General features: G+C 40.4%; 2 protein-coding genes across 2 annotated transcripts in view; both read right to left on the minus strand.

Annotated features, from left to right (window-relative positions):
• LOC136866987 (nose resistant to fluoxetine protein 6) overlaps positions 1-7,733 on the minus strand; it is a 113,722-nt gene extending 105,989 nt beyond the window's left edge. The window contains exon 1 of the mRNA XM_067144084.2: positions 7,483-7,733. Within this exon, the coding sequence (XP_067000185.2) occupies positions 7,483-7,732 (250 nt within the window). The 5' untranslated portion in view covers position 7,733. The remainder of the gene's footprint in view (positions 1-7,482) is intronic.
• Positions 7,734-26,557: 18,824 nt separating this feature from the next.
• The window catches only part of LOC137498881 (nose resistant to fluoxetine protein 6-like), a 30,457-nt gene continuing 29,142 nt past the window's right edge, over positions 26,558-27,872 (minus strand). Inside the window, exon 4 of the mRNA XM_068226575.1 lies at positions 26,558-26,756. Within this exon, the coding sequence (XP_068082676.1) occupies positions 26,644-26,756 (113 nt within the window). The 3' untranslated portion in view covers positions 26,558-26,643. The remainder of the gene's footprint in view (positions 26,757-27,872) is intronic.

Below are 27,872 nucleotides of genomic sequence, written 5' to 3' on the forward strand. Positions count from 1 at the left end.
GTCCTAAGGAACATAATGCATAGGAAGAGCATTGTCAGATACGCGGTATCAATTATTAAGGGACGAATGGTTGTCTGCGCATAACGGTTTCGGCGACAACCTTCGTCTAAAAACAATTGATTTTGCCAGGGATTACTTTTCAGTATTAGTGATACAGTATGATACCTTATTGTACCTTACTCGTGACTGTCGTGTTGAGATGTTTTGTATTTGTTTCTTTTGTGGCTTAAAACTATTAAACAAGAACACGAATTTATTCGGATTAAAAAAAAAAGAACGTTACTGTTATTTATGTTTGATTGGTAATTTTGTAGAACTGACTTTCATTGTTACCATGGTCACTCTACTTCAATAAACATTCACTTTTAGCAATACAAATTCACAACAGAAAAGGAGCTCGATTTCGTAAATAATATGTGTGTTAAAGTTGAAAAGATTGAAAACCCACAGCCTGTTTTCAATCATTCGACCGAGTCAAGAATGAATTGAATGAAGCCCCCATCTAGCGGTGAGCATAGGAACTGTGCTGGCTGCCGAGGCCTATTGCACAGATTAATGACTGACAAATGAAATTAAATGATGCTGGAGAGTGTTGCTGGATTGAAAGATGACATGAGAACCCGGAGCACACTGAGAAATACCTGTCCCGCCTCCGCTTTGTCCAGCACAAATATCACATGGAGTACCGGAACTTGAAGCAAGGAACCCAACGGTGAGAGACCGGCGCTCTGCTGCCTGAGCCATGGAGTCTTCGTTAAACACATTTTTGCTTTTCCATGTCAATTATCATTGACCTGCGTTTATAGGGGGTTGCCCAGTTGGTACATGCCCTATCAACTGTTTAACTACTTTTTCTTCAATGATTTCTGTCCCGGTGTGGGCACGTTTTAAGCCCTTCCCTTCAACATTTTACACCTGGGAAATTCGCCACTGAAACGTGTATCATTTCGGAATATTACTCTTACTCTGTTTTAATTTTTTTTTCTCGGTACGACTTAGGTCGCTAATTGTAACTAGCATCGTTTACATATGATGTGTTCTACTATTTATTTTCTGACCCCATGACTCGAGAGTAATGGTCTAATGGCGCGCCAACTAGAGAGCGAGGCTGTATGGTCCGCTGGCTATCCAATTCTTTGTTGCGGTACATCGCCTTATTGGCGTGAGTTTCAGTCGATTGTCGAGCTTCAAGATGGTTAGGAGGTTAGCGCGTGGGCTCTCTAAAAGAGCCTCTTTTCATCGGGACAAACCTGGATAAAGTGTGAAGGATGTGGGGCTAAGGCCCTGAAGAGTTTGATCTTTTGAGATTTTCTTAATTCCACTACCTCGTGTGGATGCCTGTTTCTCAACTTTATTTAATTCGAGCCCTCCAAGTCTGTAAGGGATGGACAGCTCAAACTGACGCCATGGGTTAGCTTTCTACTGATGCTGAAAAAGTAAGTCTATTTACAAGATATTTGTATTTGGCTTTTCTACGGGAGTTGGATTTCATCATCTCAAAAAAACTTGGCTAAACTAGTGGATCTGTTCTACGATTTCCATTTCTGGTTAACCTTCATCTGAAATGAACTTTAAAAATTTAATCAACATGGAAAACTTACGGCCTATTGGCTGTAGCGCTTAAATCAACTACACTATGTGTACAAGTAATTTTTTTCTTTTGGCGAAATGTTAGAGGTTAGAAGGACTTGTGGATTCATTTGTTTTGGGTTAAGTTGAAGTAAATATATATATATATATATATGTAAGGGCTTTTCGTGTCTATTACTCGAGTGTGCGGCTTCGGCTTCGAGTGACTTTCTGTGCTTGTTATTTAATTTCAAGTTGTGCCTATTGTGATCCGGTTTGGCAGAGAATCCCGCGGTCTCATTTTAACACATTCTCTTCTTATGTACAATTATTTCTGAAGCAATAATTGTGTTTAAACTATTAATATCCAAGCAAATCTTTGTAAGCTCGTGGTAACTACTCAGACTCATCTGGGGAGCATTAAAATTTAATCCATGGACTTTAATCCAAATAAGTATTTGTAAGTGATCTGATTCAAGTTAATCTTTAATTTATTTTCTTAGCTAAGAGGGCGTCCCTCGATTTAATGTATCTTTGTTATCAATTAAATTTCATTTAATTGTGTTATTAGTTGTGTTAATTCAAAGTTTATATTTTTAATCAATCTTATCTTAAGGGTTTCGTGTAGGTGCACCTGCCAATTTTTATCGTTTGTTTTCACTGTCATATGTAAAATCCCCTTAATCAAGGTAATTAAATGATTTAGTTGTTTTAAAAAAGAAATTAAGCAGTTTTTTTTTCATCTTCTATTATTTACCACTACGAAAACCGCTAGGTTAGGATCGGAGTTGCCTCTGTATTATGGTCCAGTTGCTGCATTTTCGTAAGTATTGACGTTTCTCTTTAAATATTTTTCTTGATTGTGCTATTTCATGGCCTTGTTTACTCGTACCAGTGAGTGCCGGTTGGAGCTGGTACATTTCAAAGAACTTAGAAACCTATGAAACATGTCTGGTGGTAAATCATTCTAAACCCTAATTCCCCTTCCCATAAATGAATATTTGACCCAATTTATCCTCTTGACTTCCACATTTATCTTCCTATTAACATCTCGTCTACCTTTAAATGGTTCACTCAAGCTAATTCGTCTACTAATGTCTTTCCGCGCCATCTCTCCACTGACAGCTCGAAAAATGCCACTTAGTCAAGCAATTCGTCTCCTTACTCCCAAGACTTCCCAGCCCAAAATTCGCAACATTTTCCTACCAATACTCTTTTGTCGAATATCCCCCTGAAAAAATCGTGCTGGTTTCCTTTGGATCCCTTCCAGTTCACGTATCGAATAGTCCTGGTGAAGGCCCCATGCATTGCAACCATACTCTAATTGTGGTCTTACCACAGACCTATACGCCCTCTCCTTTAAATTCTTACTGCAACCCCTGAACACCCTCATAACCATATGAAGAGATCTGTAACCTCTATTTACAACCTGTGACAATAAAGTTCGGTGAATGAAGTCAGAACGGTCGATCCGGCAACACACAACGCTGCAGCGTGTTTTGACCACCTGCTCCCAACGTTGTTCATTTCTGCATCTTGTGTGTGCCGTGTTAGACCTGTTTGACACAGTGCGTATTTAGTGCGTTGGTTATGAACTGGGAAAAGGAACATGAACGACCAAATGATCTATGTTTTAAGCTTGACATGACACCGAAAGAAACGCATGCGATGCTGGTACGTGTTTATGAAGTGTGTGTACGAGTGGTTCGCCTGTTTCCGAGGAGGCCTGGAAATTGTTTCTGACAACCCCCGTAGCGGAATCCCGGCGACCGCCGTCAGTGACGAAAACATTGAGAAGGTGAGGACATTAATCACGAACGATCGGCGATTAATTGTGCGCATGTTAGCGGATGGACTGCAGATTAACCGTGAATCCGTGCGACAAATCGTTACTCAGAAGTTAGGGAAGAGGGAAACGTGTTATCGTCTTGTGCCACATCACTTGACTGACGATCAAATGCAGGAACGTTTAGAGGCTTCACAGGATTTTTTCGAAACGGCGGATGCGACACCAAATTTCTTGAACTGTATTGTCACTGAAGATGAAACCTGATGTCTCAGGTACGACCCTGAAACGAAACAGCAAAAGGTCAGAGCCGAAAAGTCACGCATCAAACTCGCTTTGAAAGGAAAGAGATTTGACGATATTCCTGACATCCAACGAAACGTGACGAGACTTTTGAACACCATCCCATAGGAAGTCTTCTTGCAAAGTATCCAGGACATGTATCGCCGATCTCAGCAGTGCATAGTTATGGGAGGGGACTATTTCGAAGGACTGTAAGGTCACTGTCGTGCATTGTTCATCTATGTTGATAGTGCAGGACTATTCACCGAACTTTATTGTCACAGGTTGTATGTATATTATTTGCTGGCCCCGTGGTGTTGGGGTAGCGTGCCTGCTTCTTACCCGGAGGCCCCTGGTTCGATTCCCAGCCAGGTCAGGGATTTTTACCTGGACCTGACGGCTGGTCCGAGGTCCACTCAGCCTACGTGATTAGAATTTAGGAACCATCTGACGGTGAGATAGCGGCCCCGGTGTAGAAAGCCAAGAATAACAGCCGAGAGGATACGTCGTGCTGACCACACGACACCTCGTAATCTCCGGGCCTTCGCACTGAGCAGCGGTCGCTTGGTAGGCCAAGGCCCTGGTAGGCCATGGTTTTTATATATTTTATTTATGGGATTTCCTCAATGAAGATTTTTCCTTACACTAACTCCCTAAGTACTTTTACCCCATCAACCAGTCATTAAATCTGATGTGACTTTTCCCGTCGGTGAAACTTACAACCTGAATCTTCACCCCGTTTACTTTCACACATTGTCTGATGTCTATCTCACAAGTCTGAACAATGATGTTTTTACACAGTTCTGTATACGAGGTGCTCAAAACGCCGTATTATATAGCATTATCTAATACCGTTCTCGTAGGCTACATATTGTGTTTTGATAAAATATTTTAAGGCTGAAAACATTTGTTAGCAGACTAAGAACTATTCGCGCAACTTTTAATCAATCAATCAATCAATCAATCAATCAATCAATCAATCAATCAATCGATCAATCAATCAATCACTACTGATCTGCATTTAGGGCAGTCGCCCAGGTGGCAGATTCCCTATCTGTTGTTTTCCTAGCCTTTTCTTAAATAATTGCAAAGAAATTGGAAATTTATTGAACATCTCCCTTGGTAAGTTATTCCAATCCCTAACTCCCCTTCCTATAAACGAATATGTGCCCCAAAATCCCTGACCTGGCTGGGAATCGAACCCGGGGCCTCCGGGTAAGAAGCAGGCACGCTACCCCTACACCACGGGGCCAGCAAATTGCCCCTTGAAGTCCAACTTTATCTTCATATTATGTTCTTTCCTTCTTTTAAAGACACCATCCAAACGTATTCGTCTAATGATGTCCTACTGATGTCTACTGATACATGGGCTCCCTAGTGCTGAATCGGTTGACCTCGGTTATCTTCGAGTTTCGTATTGGCAAACTTTGAAACACAAACTATGAATCGCTGTGCGACATCTGGCGTACACCTTACGTACTGGTACTGTTGTTGATTACACAGCAAAGCCAAGCTATAGAATTCATGCTAGGAACAAGGTTAGCATCGAGAAATGTTATATAATGTTAAATAATGTGTGCGTGACACAGTTGTTGGCTTAAGATAACGAAGGTTTAGAACAATCGTATCGATCGATCATATTATCGATTCAATTCACATTTCATTTCCATTCAGTTGGCAGTACTACCGGAACCGGGAGAGCTCCCTCCTTACTCCTCACCCCAAATATAACTAAAAGTTGCGCGAATGGTAGGCATCCTCATACTACAAAAAACGTAAAATTCAGCAATTTTCTCAATTGTGCCAAACTTTAGACGGCTAAAGGGCCCGGAAAGGTTTCAAATTCTGAGTCTCGGATAGTCATATTAAACTAAATTTAGAAAAATCGTTTCCGTCCATCCTAATTGCAGTTCCGCAAGAAAAGCCTAAAATTGCTCGTTTCTTTTTTATTCAAATCCTAGCCAAATTAACTTATTTACGTAATTCTTTCTGTAATGTATTCCTTGGTTCAATACCCTCAGGCCTTTGTTGACTTTTTTGAAAAATGTCCACACTGAATGTAGTTATAAGGGCTTAAGTGAAACACTGCATTGACTCACATTTGCGATCTTAGTGATGCTTAAGAGAAACAATGTACTGGCTCACCTCGATAGTGTTGTGAGATGGACAGCAGGCAATGGTATGTTGATAAACGGGGCTAAACGTCAGGTTGTGAGTTTCACAAATAGGAAAAGTTCTCTCAGTTTGAATTACTGCGTTGATGGGGTGAAAGTTCCCTTTGGGGATCATTGTAAGTATCTAGGTGTTAATATACGGAAAGATCTTCATTGGGGTAATCACATAAATATGATTGTAAATAAAGAGTACAGATCTCTGCACATGGTTATGAGGGTGTTTAGGGGTTGTAGTAAGGATGTAAAGGAGAGGGCATATAAGTCTCTGGTAAAACCCCAACTAGAGTATGGTTCCAGTGTATGGGACCCTCACCAGGATTACCTGATTCGAAAACTGGAAAAAATCCAAAGAAAAGCAGCTCGATTTGTTCTGGGTGATTTCCGACGAAAGAGTAGCGTTAAAAAAAAATGTTGCAAAGTTTGGGTTGGGAAGAAGTGAGAGAAAGAAGAAGAGCCGCTCGACTAAGTGGTATGTTCCGAGTTGTCAGCGGAGAGATGGCGTGGAATGACATTAGTAGACGAATAAGTTTGAATGGCGTTTATAAAAGTAGGAAAGATCACAATATGAAAATAAAGTTGGAATTCAAGAGGACAAACTGGGGCAAATATTCATTTATAGGAAGGGGAGTTAGGGATTGGAATAAACTTACCAAGGGAGACGATCAATAAATTTCCAATTCCTTTGAAATAATTTAGGAAAAGGCTAGGAAAGCATCAGATAGGGAATCTGCCACCTCGGCGACTGCCCTAAATGCAGATCAGTAGTGATTGATTGATTGATTGATTAGCGCTCGTAGTGGTGCTTAAGTGAAACTCTGCATTGACTCACATCAGCGTTCGTAGTGCTAGTGAAGGAAAACTGCTAATCTAAACGACCGGATATGGATGATTAAGAAGGAGATTGTAAATTTTAGGAATAAATAAAGAATATATTCTCATACTTAATTATATTTTATTTACCTAAAATTCGTAGCTCGTATCCCTAAGATATTTTCAATATTGAGTTACTTGCCTGAAGAGGTTTTTAACAAGATGTGCGATATGTTCCACTTCTTTAATACAAACTGGCACGACTGTACCTGGTGTACAAAGACGTAAAGCAACGATGCAAATACGGGTGAAAGCAGTCGGGTCAGTGGCGAAGCGTCAATCAATCAATCAATCAATCAATCAATCAATCAATCAATCAATCAATCAATCAATCAGTCAATCAATCAATCAATCACTACTGATCTGCATTTAGAGCAGTTTCCTGGTAGCAGATTCCCTATCTGTTGCTTTCCTAGCCTTTCCTTAAATGATTGCAAAGAAATTGGAAATGTATTGAACATCTCCCTTGGTAAGCTATTCCAATCCCTAATTCCCCTTCATATAAATGAATATTTGTCCCAATTTGTCCTCTTGAATTCAAACATACGTGCACCTTTATTTCGCAAACGGGTTGATTACGACCCTCATAATCCTGGCTCTGCTTTGTTTCTCGTATCAATCCCGCTTGTGCTATCATTTCTGAAACACTCTGTATAGAATATTGCTTTCTATAACAAGAAGCTAGTAAATGCTGTTCTATTGATATCTTGTAAGATCCCAATAAATAAATAAATAAATAAATAAATAAATAAATAAATAAATAAATAAATACATGAATAATATTTTCGTATGTGTACTCACTTTTTAAAGCCCAGAAGGTTAAGTGTTTGACGCCTTGAACGACCTCCCTGAGGTGCGAGACGCAGGTCTTGTTGGGTACACTTTTCAATGTGTTCTCCAGCTTGCTGTTAACCTGCGCCTCTAATATTGTGGACAGCATCTGCATCTGGAAATTGTTCTTCGCACCGAGTAGAGACGCAATATCCGCGGAGCTCCATTGCAAATGACACCCTATGAGCAGCAGGAACGGAAGGGCGGTGTGAGGCCTCATGGTGGACAGCACACTGTGGCGTGGTCGGCTGCTTCACCGGCCTGGAAAAGGTGCGATAACTGAATAGCTGATAGGGAGCGACCAAGGTCTTACTTAATAACTATACCACAGTTCTCGACTTATTACAACATTCTTTTTACGAAACTTTCTAAAAAGGCAAGAACAATCATACGAAAAGGAACAAATTTTCCCTTTGCGAAAATCAAATGATCATAAATATATCAACCAGTCATGGCCATCCATACCTTACATCACAGCCTGCACATTTGATACGTAAAATTGTCCGACCATCCATCCATACATTACATCACAGCCTGCACATTTGATAGGTAATTTTGTCCGACCATCCATCCATACCTTACATCACAGCCTGCACATTTGATAGGTAATTTTGTCCGACCATCCATCCATACCTTACAACACAGCCTGCAGATTTGATGGGTAAAATTGTCTGACCATCCATCCATACCTTACATCACAGCCTGCACATTTGATAGGTAACATTATCTGACCATCCATCCACACCTTACATCACAGCCTGCACATTTGATAGGTAACATTATCTGACCATCCATCCATACCTTACATCACAGCCTGCACATTTGATAGGTAACATTATCTGACCATCCATCCATACCTTACATCACAGCCTGCACATTTGATAGGTAACATTATCTGACCATCCATCCGTACCTTACATCACAGCCTGCACATTTGATAGGTAACATCGTCTGACCAACCATCCACACCTTACATCACAGCCTGCACATTTGATAGGTAACATCGTCTGATCATCCATCCACACCTTACATCACAGCCTGCACATTTGATAGGTAACATCGTCTGATCATCCATCCGTACCTTACATCACAGCCTGCACATTTGATAGGTAACATTATCTGACCATCCATCCATACCTTACATCACAGCCTGCACATTTGATAGGTAACATCGTCTGATCATCCATCCACACCTTACATCACAGCCTGCACATTTGATAGGTAACATTATCTGACCATCCATCCACACCTTACATCACAGCCTGCACATTTGATAGGTAACATCGTCTGATCATCCATCCATACCTTACATCACAGCCTGCACATTTGATAGGTAACATCGTCTGACCATCCATCCACACCTTACATCACAGCCTGCACATTTGATAGGTAACATTGTCTGACCATCCATCCACACCTTACATCACAGCCTGCATATTTGATAGGTAACATTGTCCGACCATCCATCCGTACCTTACATCACAGCCTGCACATTTGATAGGTAACATTGTCTGATCATCCATCCACACCTTACATCACAGCCTGCACATTTGATAGGTAACATTATCTGACCATCCATCCACACCTTACATCACAGCCTGCACATTTGATAGGTAACATCGTCTGATCATCCATCCATACCTTACATCACAGCCTGCACATTTGATAGGTAACATCGTCTGACCATCCATTCATACCTTACATCACAGCCTGCACATTTGATAGGTAACATTGTCTGACCATCCATCCACACCTTACATCACAGCCTGCATATTTGATAGGTAACATTGTCCGACCATCCATCCGTACCTTACATCACAGCCTGCACATTTGATAGGTAACATTGTCTGATCATCCATCCACACCTTACATCACAGCCTGCACGGTTGCTAGGTAGCATTGCCTGACCATCCATCCACACCTTACATCACAGCCTGCACATTTGATAGGTAACATTGTCCGACCATCCATCCGTACCTTACATCACAGCCTGCACATTTGATAGGTAACATTGTCCGACCATCCATCCGTACCTTACATCATAGTCTGCACGCTCATACATCAGTCACTTTCAATTGTCAAAGCCAAGGATGAGACTGAGACAGGCCAATGAAAGTAACAGATTTATTCTAGCCCATACTAGAAGACATAGTGCACTGTAAACACTACGTCTTGCCAGATGAAATGATATTAGAGATTGCTGGAATGAAATCTGACAGGGAAAACCGGAGAACGCGGAGAAAAACTGCTCCGCCTCCGCTCCGTCCAGCACAAATCTCACTACGAGTGACTGGGATTTGAACCATGGAACCCAGCTGTGAGAGGCCGGCAAGCTGCCGGTTAAGCCACGGAGGCTCTTCTTCACAATTAAAATTGGAATTGAAATAATCATTAAAACTGTTGTGAATGGTGTTGTTGGACTTTTCCAATGTCCTTTTGTAATGAACAAGTATTCTTGAGTCTTGAGTTGATCATCAAGCTGATATTTATTGTTCGTGTGTTGTGGACCCATTTGACCTACAAATTATGCCTTCGTAAGTAGAATATACGAGTAACAGTTTATATAGCTTTGAAGGGGACACTCGCCAATTTGAAGAAGCTGCCTTTCCATCAGATGATCTTTGTTTTAATTCAGTGTGAAGTTAATGTCCCCATGTTCCTCGTAATTTGTGTGCACTCGCACGGACACCAACACCAAACTGTTCATTAAAGCTACCCGATTCTTTCCTGTATTATGATGCGTGTGTACTATGTGAACGTTGTGACAATACCTACTTTGAAAAATCGCGGTCACCTTCTTCAGTCATGACGCACTACACCACCATTTTCACTTTCACTACGTCTTCCACCTTAATTCCATCTCCTCACTAGATTGTACATTTTTCATATTCGAGAACACTAATTTCACTTTCAGAATCATTCAACAAATCAACGTCAATACTGACACTGTAAATATCATTAGATTCCATGCTGCGACTGCTGGACGCCATGTTAACAACAAATACGAGTATAAACACAACATCGAACCTACTTGGACACTGCCGTAATGCTCCATAGCTAAATGGTTAGCGTGGTGGCCTTTGGTCACAGGGGTCCCGGGTTCGATTCCCGGCAGGGTCAGGAATTTTAACCTTAATTGGTTAATTTCACTGGCACGGGGGCTGGTTGTATCTGTCGTCTTCATCATCATTTCATCCTCATCACGACGCGCAGGTCACCTACGGGTGTCAAATTAAACGACCTACATCTGGCGAGCCGAACATGTCCTCGGACACTCCCGGCACTAAGAGCCATACGCCATTTCATTACTGCCGTAATTCTCCATGGTACTTCCCCCGATATTCAGAATGATTTAATACTCATTCTCTCTCACACACTCTCTCTTTCTCTCTCTGAGGTGTTGACTATCTCAGACGCGTCTTTTTTTTTTCACAATTCTTACTTTACTTATCCACGTAAAACCGGAGTGTTAATCTAGTTTACAAGGAGTAGGATAAGTAATATTTTACTTAAATATTTTCATAACCATTCAGTAACTGTTAAAATGATCGAAAAGTAAGTACTAATGTTAGTTTTAACGATAATAGCAAATAAATTCAATAACATGTTTTAATAATAGTGTTATTTGATTTACGTCCCACTAAATACTTTTACAGTTTTCGCAGACGCCGAGGTGCTGGAATTTAGACACTCGGCCCGGCGGTGAAATATTTTAGTTGACACCTTCCTCTAAGTAGAAAACCGTGCTACGCTCCTGCAGTGAGTAATGTCATTGACATCTTTTAAATCACACGCAACTACACAACACTCAATTCGCATGTATGCGCTGGTACGGATATCCGATGTCACATACTGTACATAAACGAGCACAAAAGATCACTCAGCGGAAACAGGAGAAGATACAAGTGTGAATACCTCGGTAATGATTACATGTCCTTTTCGCACAGAGTACCCTAGACCGGTTCTCGAGTGAGTTCAGCCTCCCCTGCTTTCCAGGCGGCTAGGGGAAGAGTACAGCAAGTTTGAGTTGCCCTGCGATAACAAACAGGTTCAACAATCACTATAGTCTGCTATTGCACTTCAACGGGACAGTATGACATAATCGACGTTTCCTACTACATGTAGGAAAACTACATGAATTAATATACAATCATGATTCGATAGCTATTATAAATACACACTTAAAACTAATTATTGCAAAAAATTATCCATTGTCCGGTTTTTGAAGTTAATTAAATTTATTTAATGAAATAACCGTTTGAAATAATTTTTGACTGCGGGATTTAACCGTACCGGTAACTGACTGAAGGAATCGAAGTGTTTTCCAGCTTTCTTTGGTCGTATGAGAAGTTGTGTTATATCCGATTGCGCAAGACCCCCGACTTTGTGGCGCCGTCTCAGGTACTGTACTTAGTGGCTTGAAAATACCCGACGAGATAAAGCTAGCTCAGGCAAGAACAAAGAGGGAAGACAACATTCCCATCGCTTCGCCCACTAAAAATGGCCGAAGTACAGTAGTGCCAACTTGGTAACTTGGTTTATGACAGGATATTTTAGGATGACTGTATTAATTAATACGTCAACGATCGGCAAGTAATACATGATCTTTCTAGACCTCCGACAAAATTATAAAGGATTATTACAATTTAGTAATATCCAAATTGCGCCGCAGGGGATAAGGTACGCGTCAGCGGAGTGGCCACGTTAGCTGTGGACCAGAACATAGAATGCGAAATCCTAGAACAGGCATCCGTATTTTAATAATGATATTAACCTAATCATCGATCGAAATACTTTCCGCAGGTGATAATCTGTCATGAAATTATGAGCTACACGTTTTGACCGTAACACCAATGTCAGAAGGCCATTAGAACACCAAATGTGAATATTGGAGTGGGGACGATTAAACCCTTGCATAGCCAGTTGGAGGTTGTTTACTTAAGGAATCGTCCCGTAGCAGGAGCAGAGATTTACTAACGAGCGTTCGAGGGAAGCAAACGCGTTCGACCGTGTCGCGAGGTAGTAAGAAGAAACAATTTGTATATGAGATACTTTGTGTACGCATATTATTTGCGAACGGAGAGTGTAGAAATCCCGGTGGTGATATGAAAACGGTGTGTTAAATAAAGCGGTCATAGGACGATTGCATTTCAGTATTACCCGTGGAGGCTGTGCATCGCGGAATTAAACGCGAGATAGATACATTCCTATAAACAGTGTTGGAGGAGTAGGTAGATCTCTATAAACAGTGTTGGAGGAGTAGGTAGATCTATAAACAGTGTTGGAAGAGTAGGCAAATCTCTATAAACGGTGTCAGAGGAATAAATTACTAGGTTCCGATAAAGAATATTGGAGAAATAGATAGATCTCTATAAATAGTGTCGGAGAAATAATTGAATTGTTATAAGCAGTCTAGGTAAGGTTAGGGTCTATTCTGCACGGAGGCAGGTCCGAACCTCCGCAGAGGTGTGCCTGAGCCGGAGTTTACGTACGGTAGGGTGGGCAGTTCCTTTCCGCTCCTCCATTCCCTTACCCACCAGCAACAGCGCGTGGCAACCCATCCAAATCTTGACCACGCCCAATGTTGCTTAACTTCGGAGATCTCACGGGATCCGGTGTTTCAACACGGATACGGTCGTATAGGAGAAATGACTAATGTTCTATAAGCAGTTTCGGAGAAAGTTGAATCAATTCCACAATAATTTCAGTATTAACTGTGCAAGTGACGAGGTGAGCCCTTATTGAAGTACTCGTTTAATTAATCACTCATCTAAACGAATGTACAGAGAGTATTTCACTTTTATTTACTAGTAACAGGCAGGAAACATTATACTCAGCAGCACATGTCGCAATTTCTGCAGGGAGTTTGGAGCTCGGGTTTGTTTGCTCGCCGGCTAAGTTTGGCAGGTGTAATTTCGACATGACGTACACAAAGCAGAACAGGGAAACAATAGAACTCCAATGGACAACATTTCAGACGCCCGGCGAGAGGCTAGGAAGAACTACGTGAGATGTTTGAAGTAAGCGTCAGGTACGCGATGTGTTGAGCCAATGAAACGATGGAGCCACCGTCGATATGCCTAGGCATTGGTCTAGGGAACAGATGGCCCCAATCGAGGATAGGACGGCGTCTTTGAGGTCGAGTTAATAAAAACGATGACCGCGTCAGTTAGTTACCCTATTATTTGGCGAAATTCTGTGCAGTTAACATAGTGAGAAGAAGTTTTCATTTACGCGAGTGATCGTGTGGGGACTTGTAAAATTTTGTTGGAAGACGCTCAGTCTGCATTTAATCTATTCAAGTTTTCTAATACTGGGTGAATGAAATTTAACTTATGATTACCAAAAGGAGAGAACAGTTCCATTTAATCGTTTCAAATGCACAGTAGCCTGCCTGTGTAAATAGTTTTCTGAGGGCATAAACTTTACAATTTCCAGTCCAGCCTTTTATAAATTGGAAATATTTGACCTAGTTACGGGATTAGATAAGAGAAGCGGTTCCGCGGCTGAATGGGAACTGGTTTCACGGTCATTGAAAATTACCCCGGTTGTAGTATTCTAGTAACCGGCAGGTTGATCTTGACCTAGTTTCTACATCGTGAACGAGGGAATGTTTTAGACCAAATCCGGAAGCAGAAGCAGCAACGGAAAATACATCACCTTTGTATCCCTCGATGGAAACAAAACGACTGATCCAAATCTTTTCTGAAGGCAGCGTCATCATCGATATGGCTGGCTAAAAACAAGATGGGGTCGGCTGTTTCCTGCAGACGATCGGCGAAAAGTCAACGAAATAGATGAGTAAAGAGTTTTTAATGTAATTATGTGAGTGTGAACGTGTTTAATGTTGCAAAAGGGGATAGGTTAGTTTTGTTATTTAGATAGATGTAACTCTGTTTGGAAGGACTAAGTCCCATTTAAAGTAAATGATAGGAAGCTTGTTAATGTAAATATAATAGTAACGTAAATGTGGACCGTTTGCATGAGGACGCAGCTTGCTTTCTTACATTTTATTCTTATTTATTTATCTGAGTGGTTAGCGTCATTTTTTTACGAGTCAGTTTCTTATTTTAGCCTCATATATATTTTGTTTTGTTTGCTTTGATGTTTGTGACGCAGTGTACGTCTCGGGGCTTAATTGTAAATGTAAATAAGCATTGAAATTAAAGTCAGGAGCCAGGAGTTTGGAAGGTGGAATTTCGACATGACGTACACAAAACAGAACAGGGAAACAATGGGAGCTCAAAGTGTACGGAAACATGCCGTCACGTTTTCTGGGATTTATTGCATGATGTGTGAATGAGAGTGTGTAAGACGGTGTAGTGTGGCTCCACGAATCTGTTAGCGTCATCTTCACGACTATTTTGTATATCTAGGTTCACGAGTTCCACGAACGCTGTGTCGTATCTCGAGTTCCGAATATTAAAATAAAATTTCTGTAAAATTTATTATTATTAATTTATTATTATTATTATTATTATTATTATTATTATTATTATAGTACCGGAAGGTACACATCAATGCCGCGCATATAAAACTAGCGCCTAAATGAACTCCTATATGGGTAAAACAGTGAAACTGAAAATACACCTACTTAGAAATTTAATCACAAGATGTCACCACCAAAATATCAAGTCATTCTGTTATTGTGCAGTTGCCTACACTGACTCAATTGATCAGTGTTTTGGTTGCCATTCATCAAGAAGTTTGGACATTTTCCCACAGACGACACTACAAAAACTATGAGTATGCACCCTGGTGCGAAGTGAAAGAACTTTTGTTTTAAAGAAGTTTTGTATTGATAGTTTTTTCTAATTGATGCTCATTTATTTTTGGGTTGGCAATATTTTCTTTTCCTTTCCGCCAGTTTTGAATCTGGCCAATCCAAAATTTCTGTAATTAATTTTCTGCCAATCACTGGCTTCTTGTTCGATCCTGAAGTGTAAATTTGAATTGGACCAATTAAATGGAGAGGGTGTGGCTGGTTCATTCATAAATGATCTTGAACATTCGCTGAGGGTTTATAAACTGAGGCTTTTCACGTCTCTTAGCCATATGATCGTCATGTTATTGAATGTGTGTGTCAAAGCAGGAGGCGGGCGACCTCTTTCATCGGTCAGCAGTACATCTACAAGGTAATGGCCACATAACATCTTTCTTTCTTGGTACCTCCGCAGTTTAACCCGAGGGAAAGGTCCGAATCTTTAACTATGTAAACAACTTTTATAAAATGTAAATCTTCTTTCGGCTAATGTAAAAACTTCGTAAACTCTTTAACTGTAAATCGGGGATAGAGAGTGAATTACCCTCTCGATCTCCCCTTCATCTTGGTTTGAGGTGACTACGTTTATAACTGTTTTTCATTCTGTAATGTGGTAAATTACTTCCGATACGAGTCACCTCAGTAGTTTGGGAATAGCCCCTGTTTCAACGGCCTAGTGCCCTTTAGGTTTTTGAGTTTTCACTATCTTGGAGCACTTTACGCCTCCATTCAATTTGTGTTTCGGGCCATCTACTTAACCTGTTATTTTCCGCAAAGGCCCTGTAGGTTGGGTACTTAGATACCCCTGTATAACATTACCTTTCAATTTGTAAGTTGTGCCTTGATGGCGAATGACGGTAATTTTCTGATATTGCCTTGAATAAGTTAGAAGAAACTGAGAGCCTGTTAGTTCTTTTTCAATTTTGTGATTGTAACGAGCGCCTCTGGAAGACTAGACATTGTATTCTGGGAGCAAATGCTCCATGAATTAAGGGGATTTCTGCCCTTGAGTAAATTTGTGCTCTTTGTAAATTAGAGCTTGTAACTCAGGAAATGTTAATCTAGGGGCTTAAAGCCCAAAGTGTTAAGGTTCTGAATCTTGGATTTTTTTCCAATCTTGTTTAATGTTTCCTACTTGTACCTGTAAAAATTGTCAAATTTTGAGTTCTGTAAATATAACCTTCAGTACAAGATTTTAATTAATTTTGACATTTTAGTTAGACCCATGCACCCCAGCACCTACTTTAACCACTTGCTGCTCCACGGGTAACCCCATTATTATTATTATTATTATTATTATTATTATTATTATTATTATTATTATTATTATTATTATTATTATTATTATTATCAATGCGAGTTTCTCGCGAGATAGGATTGAGACATTTCAGTAACTTTCCGATGTTCAGACATGATCGATTATCAATGTGGCAATTTCTACTTTCAGTTAATCATATTTATTTCAGAGTTTGCCATTTTATGATTCATGTTTAACTTCGAGCGCGAGTGCTTTGATTTGTGACCAGCGTGGTCTTGTTTCTTTTCATGTGAGCAAATGTTAGACGACGTCCTTCACATTTCTTCAGTTTTATACAACTTTAGGACATGAGATTTTATTTAGTGTGATTTTGTGTAAGAAGACGCGTTCCTCATCCGAAAGGCCTGCATTTTCTTGATTTTGTGACTTGCCTCGGCTGACTGTTGAGCAGCGTGTGTAAAGGGTTGGGACCCTGTGGTTTCGGTATTTGCTGCTTTATTTTTGGGAGACGTGGATCTCCACTTTGAGTCATTCCGCCATGTGCTGGCGAGGGTGATATGTTTGTCTACCGAGGAGAGTTTTATTTGAGCGGCCTACCCTTCTTGTTTTAATTGCTTCTGTCCATGTCTCTACGGTTGTTGCAGTTGACGAGAGTTTCATATCGCGACGTTTTGTTCGGACTTTCTTTTATGACATAACCGCGCTGAGGAATATTTTGTGTCATGTAATCTTTCCCAGGATACAACGTTATATTAGGTGATGAAAGATAAAGCCTACTCTGTCATTTTGTTTTATGAATTTGTGTCACGTAATTTTATTTCAGGAATCCGCATTGATTTGTGCATGATATTGTAAAGTCCACCAGTTTATTGATTTTGTGACATATAACTATTTTCAGGAACCTGCGCTGAATAGGGAGTGTTGCTTAAAATGTAATTGTTTCCTTTTATTTTCCATTGAGGCTTTGAGTGGATGCGAGTTGCGTGAATGCCGCATGCTTTTTTTTTTTTTTTGGTGAGCCGTGGAAAATATGGCATCATATTTTATTTCTTTGAATGTATATATTTTGCCATTTATGTGATTTTATTTGTGTGGTTGCGATCCACATTGTTTGTTATGCTCATGAGTTTTCTCATGACTCGAGATGTGTATATTTTGTGGGTAAGTTGTTTTACCACGGAGCGTGTTATAGTGTATATTGTACAGTTAGGTTACTTTGTCCCCCCCCCTTTTTGCGCATTAAATCACGTATTTTCTTAAGGTTAGGGACCCCACTGCAATGTCAAGTGTGCATAAATGGGGAACATACTCATCTAAAGTTAAGAATGTTATAAAATGTAAAGCCAGGAGCGTGGTGCGAGCACGCAAGCCCATGTGTTAAAATTAATGAAACTTCAAGATTTTATTTGATTTGTTAAGTGTGTGTGTCAGCATACATTGTAAATTTGTAATATATTCTGATTCTCAAGATGGACTTTATCAAGCTGAGAGAAGAAAAGCAATCTAAGTCATGTAAAATCTGGATCATTTGATAAATTTGCTATTTTTTAAATATTTATCTTGTTTATTTAAAACAAAATTCCTCCAAAACTGACGTCATGCTTCGCCTTGCTTTATTTGTAGTTTTAATTGACCTCATCGTGTCCATATTTAGTTATATGTTCCCCATCAAGATCCAGTGCATAATTTTATCATAGTTTGGACTGAGCACGCCTGGGATCGGCTGACTAGTCTGGGGCAAATTACCTTGATGGTAGAAACGGGGACATAGGTAAGACATGGTTACTGCAACACTTGTTTGTACTAGCCAGTTCCAGTCGATACCAACTCAAGACCATGGATTTTCAGACGGAGGTTGGAAGAGTAAACTTCGAAACAGTGATCCGTGCCATTAACATTCAGTCCTAAACCAGTCCGGCTCCATGGCTAAACGGTTAGCGTTCTGGCCTTTGGTCACAGGGGTCCCGGGTTCAATTCCCGTCAGGGTCGGAAATTTTAACCATAATTGTTAATTTCGCTGACATGTCTTCACCATCATTTCATCCTCATCACGACGCGAAGGTCGCCAACGGGTGTCAAATCAAAAAAACTGCATCTGGCGAACCGATCTTGTCTTCGGACACTCCCGGCACTAAAAGTCATACGCAATTTCATTCTTTAGTCCTATACCATCCATCAGGGGCCTCTTCGATGTTCGAACTATGGGCATCCTAATATTACGACAAGTACACTGATTTGAAGTATTACGTAGTGTTTTAAATGCAGTATTTAATTGTAAAAATTTAACTAACGTAGGATAGATTAGTAATAGATTAATACAGATGTTTGAAACAAGAGAAGAACTTGGAATTGGTCATCGTATTTCATGTGTAGAAATAATTTAGATAGGGGATAAGTTTTGGAGCATAATGTTATTTTTAAGTCTACATAATTCCATTTGATAGTAATGCATGAGCATAGGTTAAAGAATAAGACATCGTAAAGTTTTAGAGTGCTTGAGGTAAAGAGGGAAAATTGTTATTTTGTTCAGGATCTGAACCGGTTCTTTTTATCTTCTCTCTATTTGGGGCATTTTATTTCAAGTCCTTAATGCATGAAAATAGGGTCATCTATATGCCTTCGCTGACAGATGTGTAACTATATGGAATAGCAAAAAACTCATATTAAAGCAATTTTGCATGTTCATAGAATAATATAATTGGCTGTATGAATACTGTGTGATGTGTGACCTGCCTGGGGCTCAATTGGATGTTCCCCAAAATTAGATAGGGAATTTTCTTCTATAGGATAATCTGTTCGGATACTGTTAATTATGACCGCGTTAAGAATCTTAATGATGTGTCGTTTTTAGGTTAGAGGAAAACCTTGTGTTTATTTTCTGTGCATTCGTTAAGTTTTGAACCCGGGTCCCTCACAATTAAATTTTGAGGATTGTTAGGATAAATGAAGGTTTGATTTGATGAAAGGTAAACGTATGAGTGAGGTAAATGAAGACTACTCCGATGTTTTAAGAGGCTTTGGAATGCTGCGGTTTTAAATAGTTACTTGTGTTTTAAAAGGAATGTGTGGGTCGCCTTTCAAGAAGGGGCGGTTCCCGAGTGGCAGATGAAATATGCCGGAAGGAGGGAGGCCTCTCCGGTCGTTTCATTTTAGGGCAAGCTCTACAGAAAGGAATAAAGAAGTCGGAAGTTACTATGAAGGGAAAAAAGCCCGTAGTTAACAGAATGAGATCTGTATTTGTATTTCCAATTAAATCATGTTCGATTCGGTATGGGAATATGGTTTATTTGAACACCATATTAAAATACAGTTTTTTCTTTTATAAAATGTCTAGGTAGGGATTTCAGAGACCCGATCCTGGTGACGTGCAGAAGGGCATCGGTTCGAGTCCCACGGCAAACCCAGAATTTTCGTCACACAGTTTTCCATAAAATACAGCCATCTACACTTTTCTGTCACCAAAGGAGTTGTGTATTGTGTATATATGTTTATTTTACGATGTTCTTTAATATATATTTTATTCTTGTGTGTGTGTCAGTCTTTGAAACGGGCTCTGTCCCGTTGTTTGGGTTGTTGTTCTGCGCGATGTGGGTTCGAAAGTCGGACCCAACATTTGTTTATTTTTGTGTTGTCTGTTGTACTGTCCATATGCATTTCTTTCTATGTTGCCTGCTTTGATCTGTGAAAAGTCAGTAAAACTAACAGAAACCTACACTTTTAGGAATCACTTTTGTTTTTGTTTTTTGTGCTCATAAATCATTTTAACAGCAATAATTTTGTTCAATGTTGTATTTCATTTTAATTTCAGATAGAGTATGCAGTCATGAAGTAGATACAAAATATTAATTTATTCAGTTCTTCGAAGATGTAGCGAATAGAATTACTCATTATCACTCTTCTTACGTTTCCTTTTGATACACTTGGAGGCTTGTAAAGTTGAACACTTTTCCCATACGACGAAAAACGTACAATTAAGCAACTTCCTCAATTGTGCCGAATGTTGAAGGGCTAAAGGGCTCGGAAAGGTTCAAATTATCAGTCTAAAAACCAAATTTCGAAAAAAATCTTCCGGCCTAAATGCAGTTCCAGGAAAACAGCCTAAGGTCGTTTATTTCTTTACTCGTCCTCTTTATTCAAACCCTAGCCAAATCAACTTATTTACATATAATTTTTCTGTAATGTGTTCCTTAGTTCAATACCCTCAGGGTTTTCTTGATTTTTTAAAAAAATTGTCCACACCGAATGTAGTTACAAAGGCTTAAGTGAAACTCTTCATTGACTCACATTAGCGCTCGTAGTAGTGCTTAAGTGAAACAATGAATTGACTGACATTAGCGCTCGTAACGGTAGAAAAAGGCAAACTGATAATCTAATAGGCCGTATAACGATGATCAAGAAAATGATTGCAATTTTTAAGAATAAATAAATAAAGAATATATTCTCATAATTTATTATATTTACTTTACCTAAAATTCGTAGCTCATATCCCTAGGATGTTTTCAACATTGAGTTGCTTGTCTGAAGGGCTAGAACTGTGGATTTTGTGTTTGTACCAGTTCATTTACGTTGACAGAAGTGTGTTACTTTTTAAATGAATAATGGAATAGAGGTCGACTATCTATCTTGATACATACAAACCCGAACTTCCTCTTCGCATGAAAATTAAGATTTGATCGCTGCCGGGACAAAACCTCCTATGTGAAATATTTTAGCTTAGAACAGGTCCTCTCAAACGCCCAAAATCTCACGCGTGCAAACTGCGGCCCAGAGTTCCTGTGTACAGCGCATCGGTCCCACTCGGCTCGGCTCGGACCAACGCTTCGTCTCTGGGCTACTCAGCTAAGTTCGGCTCAACTCGACTCCGATTTGGAGCACTACGGAGCAAGTGAGGAAGAGGGAGACAGGCGGAGCGAGCGAGACAGGCATTGGGAAAGAGAGAGATACAGCGCTATTGCTCCAAATCGAGGAGTGTGGGTCTCCACTCTGGTCAACCAATCGAATGCACAGTGCATGCACCCTGAGAGGCCCTGGCTTAGAACTTTGGACGGTAAGGTTCTGTCAGCTATGGTGCAATATTGTGTGATGTTATCAAGGCATTCTACTCTTCATAATGTATGTGCTGCGGGTCAGTATATCTCCAAAATATTATCTCATAGGAGGCTTTGTCCCGGCAACGACGATTTGCATCTTATCGCAGGGCGGAGAGCATTATGTCTTCTACACGAGTGGGCTGAAACCAGCAGCACAGCTGTGTCAGTTAAGTAAACTGAACATAGAAACAACAGGAGCTGACTCCAACACTTAAAAATTTGTGGTTCAGGGCATGTGTCCTTGAATATGGGTTTCGTCATTCCATTGTCAGACATAGCAGATATAGAGAGAGCTGTATACGGTTTATACACTCCCAAGGAAAGTCCTAACATGAACAAAACGTTTCGGCCAAATCTGGGATGAGTTGTCACTTCAACTGAATGTAGGACAGGTTGAGATCAAAAATTCCGGAACGACATAAGTTTAAAATCAAGTAGATTATCTCCACATACCATTCGTATATCTTGGTGCCAAAATATGAGTACATAACGTGACTTTTGATGTCCAGGAGAATGCTGGATTGGAAGAGAATTTTCATATAGGAGGTACTGCATTGGAACCGTCGATACATACAATAACAAGACACATGAATCTTAGGGAACCGTATCAAATTTGAACACGCAGTTTCTTGATCCACTGTTGAACTTCAGGTGTTGTTTACAGAAATTCACTCCAACTACCTATATACCGCCGCAACTTGCACTCACTTACAATATGCAGAAATGTTTGCTATGGGGCGAGGGCAGTCACATTCTGGCGTTGAAGTATATAAATACGCCTGTTAAGGAAGCCCTTGCATCTTCCATGTATCGTCCTCACTCGACTCAGTGTGGTCCACATATTACTGAGTAGATGCTGCCCGCTGTGAAGGTGCTCGCCAGGAAATGTATTGTTCAGATAAACGTCTGTGGTGGCTGTGCAGTGATCTCTCCATTCCTCCAAAGGGTCAAAGTTTGTTGCAACCCTTCAGGCTCCATCTTGTAAGGGTGGGTGTCGAGACTTGACCCTTTGCAGTTCGAGTGCTGGAAGGTCTTACATACACAATATTCACAGAATAAACGCTTCCCCCATAATGAGATTGCCCATGAATACAAAGTATACTAAAAGTTATGACTACTTATTTGATGTTTCAGAATTAATAATGAACCTTCCAAGGCTTTTCAGGACCATATTCTTCGTCAACGACTCTGGCAGTTTTGTGCAGAATTCTTAGAATAACTTAGGAATTGTTCCTCTTTCACAGATTATGATTTCAATCACCTCGATGTTATACAGTCCGTATTCACGTCGGTAGAAGGGAATAGTTGGTTCGTAAATGCATTTCTTTCCCTCGTGTACTTCATTGGGCTGTAGGATCAATATCAATAATATATCCATTGTTGATGTTGTTGTTTTTCAAGGCTATCATATCAATCCTACGGTCGTTCTCCGACAATCCAAGGACCTCTTCGTGCACTGTGTAACCAACATCTCGTAATGATTGAGCGATGGAGCTTCATATCGTGTGGTGTCTAGTAAATCGCGGGATTTTACGCAGGGACAGAATCCCAAGCGGAGAGAAAGTGCTACTTGAGATTTCATCCAGATCTTCTTGTACTGTCTAATTAGGACATTTGTTCTTCTTAAATAAGGTGACATTATATCTGACAGAACTGGGAGCCAGCATATGGCTGGTGGTGCCAAATATTAAACGCATACCAGCATTTAGCTGAGCGTCGATGCACAGTACTCAGAGCAATAGAATACCAGTCCCAAAGCAGAAGATCGTAAGGCGATTGCAGATGTTCCCCAACTTGAGCCACATCATTTCTGTAGGATGTTGTTGGGTGTTTTAAGTTTTGAGACAGGTTCAAAAGATTATGCATGTAGGTGTGCGATCTGGAGTAATCTTTATAAATAAAGTTGTAAGGCGTCCGCTGTCTGTAATTTCGTTTGTTTCGTCAATTTTTCAGATAATTATCCGTTTTAGTTCAACTCAAGACCATATCTGTGGTTTTTAGTTTTCGTGTCTATCTTTATGCCCGTCTGTTTGTCTGTCAGGCTGTTTCACTATCAGTTCTAAACGGCCGGATATATCTCGAACAAACTTCATATTTAGAGTATACTCATCCACAGACAAGTTTAAATATTCATATAAATTGAAAATTGCTGGATAGACTGGAGGTTTGTACGAAAACCACAACAGATTTTTGATTTTCTGTCAAATCCGTAGACTATATGTGAAACGCTCCTTCTCTGCGAACCGTAAAGAGTTTCAGCTTATTTTCTTGACACGGCATAAGCCCAACAGCCCGTATCATGTCTACAAGTACGGACCGTGAAAGCATCATTGTTAACTTTTATTATGTACTGCATTTGGCTTACTCTTCAAATGACGGAGGCAATTCGTATTCTCTACCGACCCAGACAGTTAAGGTGCTGGTCTTCTGACTCCAACTTGATAGGTTCGATCCTGGCTAAGTCCAGTCGTATTTGAAGGTGCTCAAATACGTCAGTCTTCTAGCGGTAGATTTACTGGTACGTAAAAGAACTCCCGTGGGACTCAATTCCGGTACCTCGGCGTCTCCCGAAACATTAAAGATAGTTATTGAGATGTAAAGCAAATAACATTATTATATTATTTGCCTGTTACCATGGCAACGTCTCTGGCTGCTTGCCAGCGGGGAAGTAACGTAATGCCATTTTCGTAATTATTCTTGTAAACTCGTGTTTGTTGCTTGGGTATAAAGTGAGATAGTAGTCAAGCTCTCATTCTGCGGGATATTTACGGAATTACGTTGAAGGTTACAATCACCTTCGAATAGCTCTAAGTATGGTTGTTATTATTTCAACAATACGCGGAGTGTAGCCCATTATTTCACACCGTAAGGTGTTTTGTGACAATTGCTGTAATTTTTACTGTATTTCCCTTCTACTTCTATTTTCTGCTTTAATTTCTTTCCTCTGCCTTGCCTCTTTTGTCGTCAGTAATAACACCGTATTTAAGAACCCCTGATCCTAAAACTTATCCTCTGTTGCCTCTTTCTTAAATCTGTTACTCATATCATCACGATTTTGTGAGGGAAATTTCATTTCTGCAATACATCCACTTTTTTAGCTTTAGATAGAGCTGCATTTCTCTATTATAATCAAAAACCCCAAATCGATTCCTACTAGCATTAGTTAAAGGGACCTCTCTTTATAATGAAAACTCCACGTGTCCATTTTGAATGTCAGTAGGCAAGGGAGCGTGGCATTAGAGTAGAAATACTCGTACCCGATTGTTAATTGTGATAGTAAACGTGGCCTGGCATTTTCATCAAAACTTTCCTACGCGCACCTTACATCGCAAACAATGGATGGATTCCTCCCATTGCTCTCTGATAACGCCAAGAGACATACATATACACTGCGTGTATAGCAATATACGTAGATAACCGTATACAATGTGAAATATCGTAGCGAAGGGTACATTTACTTGTTCCTAAATATTTTGGATACCAGTTATGTCACAGACCTCAATGGCAAAATTAAATCTCAAGTTTAGCTTGATAATTGTTCAAATGGAGCAGGAAACCTTTGCTCTGGTAGGGTTATGTTTCAATCTCAATTTTTTGAAGTAAGCACAGGGAGTTAGGTGTTGCTTCACGTCCGTAGGTTTCACCTTAAAGTTCCCTACATGTGACCCCTGACTGGTGCTAAGAAGGCAACGACTCTGGCTGATGGACCTAGTTTTTGAAAGATTTCCAAGCAATGACGGCAACATCTCAAGAAAAGAGCTCTTCTCAGAGCTACATTGGAAGAAACATTGGAACTTTTTCGATAATAAACACTCGTTGATCAATGATAGATAATTGTTATTGTAAAATTTATTATCACAATAAACGAGCCCGTCAAGAAAATTATATGTCACACTAGCAAATGTGCAGAGCTCTATTAACCACCGAGCCTTACAGGACAGACGGTAGGACAAAGAAGCTGTTGTCTCTCGCAGGGTAGCTTCTTGAACATACCGCAAACTCTTGTTTTGTGGTCACAGTATTTACGTGTTGTTACGTGCCAGCCCTGTGATAGTCACTTTCAGTACTTCTTGGAAGGGCTAGTGAGTCGCCGACTGGGGAGCTCCCAGCCGGCCTGGAGAGCATAGCTGGTGTTTCCGTGTATTGTTCACGTCGGCCGGCTGACTTGTGAGTTTCTTGGAGATTCGACGGGAATGTTCCGCCTCTAGCTACCTCTAGCTACCTCGTGAATATTCTGGTTCCCATCACCGAGCTATAAAAAGGGAGGCTAGCCGTGGACTGTGAGTCAGAATTAGTGCTTTAGTGCTAGACTCGGAGTCAGTGTTTGGACTCGAGATCAGTGTGAGACTCAGTATGTAGGGGTTCGATGGCTGCGCTGAGGGCGACAGAGGTGTTGGCTGTCGCTCGTGGCCCGCCGACGTCTGAAAGAGGAGCTGTGATTGTTGTGGTGTCGGAGAATCCAGAGAGTAGGTAGACTGCAGACGACGGTACGGAAGACCGTGCACTGTGGGAGAATACTGAGTGCCTGTGTATTTCAGTGGACTGAGGACCGCAGTGAGTCACCGATTTAAGCATTTATCGTGAGTGTGAAGTTAATTGGACCTGTGTTAATGTTCGCTGTTGTGAGTATCGTCTTGCTGTTGAATACTGTTGAGCTGTAGCTGTTTACTTGTTCACTTGTTCAAATCCAGCTGTCTACACACAGCTGTGGTGTGAGGTGACTGGACTAAAGGAAGTGAAGGTAAGGGTTAGCCGTCCCCAGATAATAGCAACAGGCCGGACTACCTGCTGTGTCATAAGGAAGAGAGACTTGTAAATAGACAGCAATTAGTAAGTGTAGCCATTCATAGTTGAATAGAATTATGTGTATATATATGTGTGTGTACGTTTATTAGGTTATCCTGGAATAAATTAAAGTAATGAAACAGCCCCTGTTTTATTCGTATCAGTATCAGTTAATATCGATTACAATACATACACAATACATATAAAATGTCAATAAACATTTACATTCAATAATTTCAACTTTCCGTTTCACTGAATTGTAACTTTATGTACCCCTTCTGCATCCCTTCTTTCTTTTCCACGTCTTCCGACTCATCTGTTGAAGATTTGAGTGCTGCGTACTTGTTAGCTGCAACAGAAGAGTGAATAATATTAGACTAATAATAACAAGAACCGTCATCATTACTGTTATTGCAGAGCTCACAGAAGGAAGAAGTGAAGGGAACTGCCAACTTGCCTTACATTCACAACACCACACATCGAATTGCCAAGGTCCTCCGCAAACACAATATGAAAACCGAGTTTGGCACCGCCACTAAAACTGCTCACAGTCTGAGTAAAACCAATGACAAATTATCCCCACTTTTACGACCTGGGTATATGAAATTCCCTGTACTTGCGGTAAGGTTTACATCGGCCAAACATGCCGGTCCATTAGTACCCGTATCAAGGAACATGAACGTAATATTCGTCCCAACCAGGCAGACAAATCGGCAATAGCTGAGCACGCTCTATCGTCGGGTATGATGTCATGTTCCAAGATGCTCGAGCTCTTACCCACACTAGACACCACCCGTCAAGGATTATACGGGAAGCTGTGGAAATACGCAGAAATCCTAAAAATTTCAACAGGGACACTGGTTATCAATTAAGTAATACCTAGTTGCCAGCCATTAAGGATTTACGTAGGTAGTTCCCTTCCCTGTCCCTTCACTATTGTTATTTCGTCCCGGTGTCTTCCAAATTCGTACGTTCCACTCGCCACATGTTTCATTCCAGGCTTGTGTCAATGTATACACCTGTCAATGTCATATGTTACGTACACACGTTATGTGACACTCTTAGACTGATTCTGATGGTTTGGTCAGCTTCCGCTTCGAACGCTAGCGCTGTGCAACGTCTCGGGAAGAGTGAACGTACCATTTCCACTTCTCTTATAACTACTAAATTTCAAAAGGTCATTGTTTAAGATTTTCTACTAATGACGCAGAGCACAGAATTTCACCTTACTTTCTTGACACGGCATAAGCCCAAACGCCTATACAGTATCATGTCTATAAGTACGGGCCGTGAAAGCATCAATGGTAACATTGCTACACAATTTCTGTGACTTTTATCAGATTCAGGACTGCCAGAATAGTATAGATTTCCATCTTCTCTTTGACAGGTTCCTTTACCTGGCCACCTCAGTTCACTTATCCCAAGGATAGATATTTTTTTACCTCGTCATTTCTTTAACCATGTT

The sequence above is a fragment of the Anabrus simplex genome, chromosome 3, assembly GCF_040414725.1.
Source record: "Anabrus simplex isolate iqAnaSimp1 chromosome 3, ASM4041472v1, whole genome shotgun sequence".
NCBI classification, from domain to species: domain Eukaryota; kingdom Metazoa; phylum Arthropoda; class Insecta; order Orthoptera; family Tettigoniidae; genus Anabrus; species Anabrus simplex.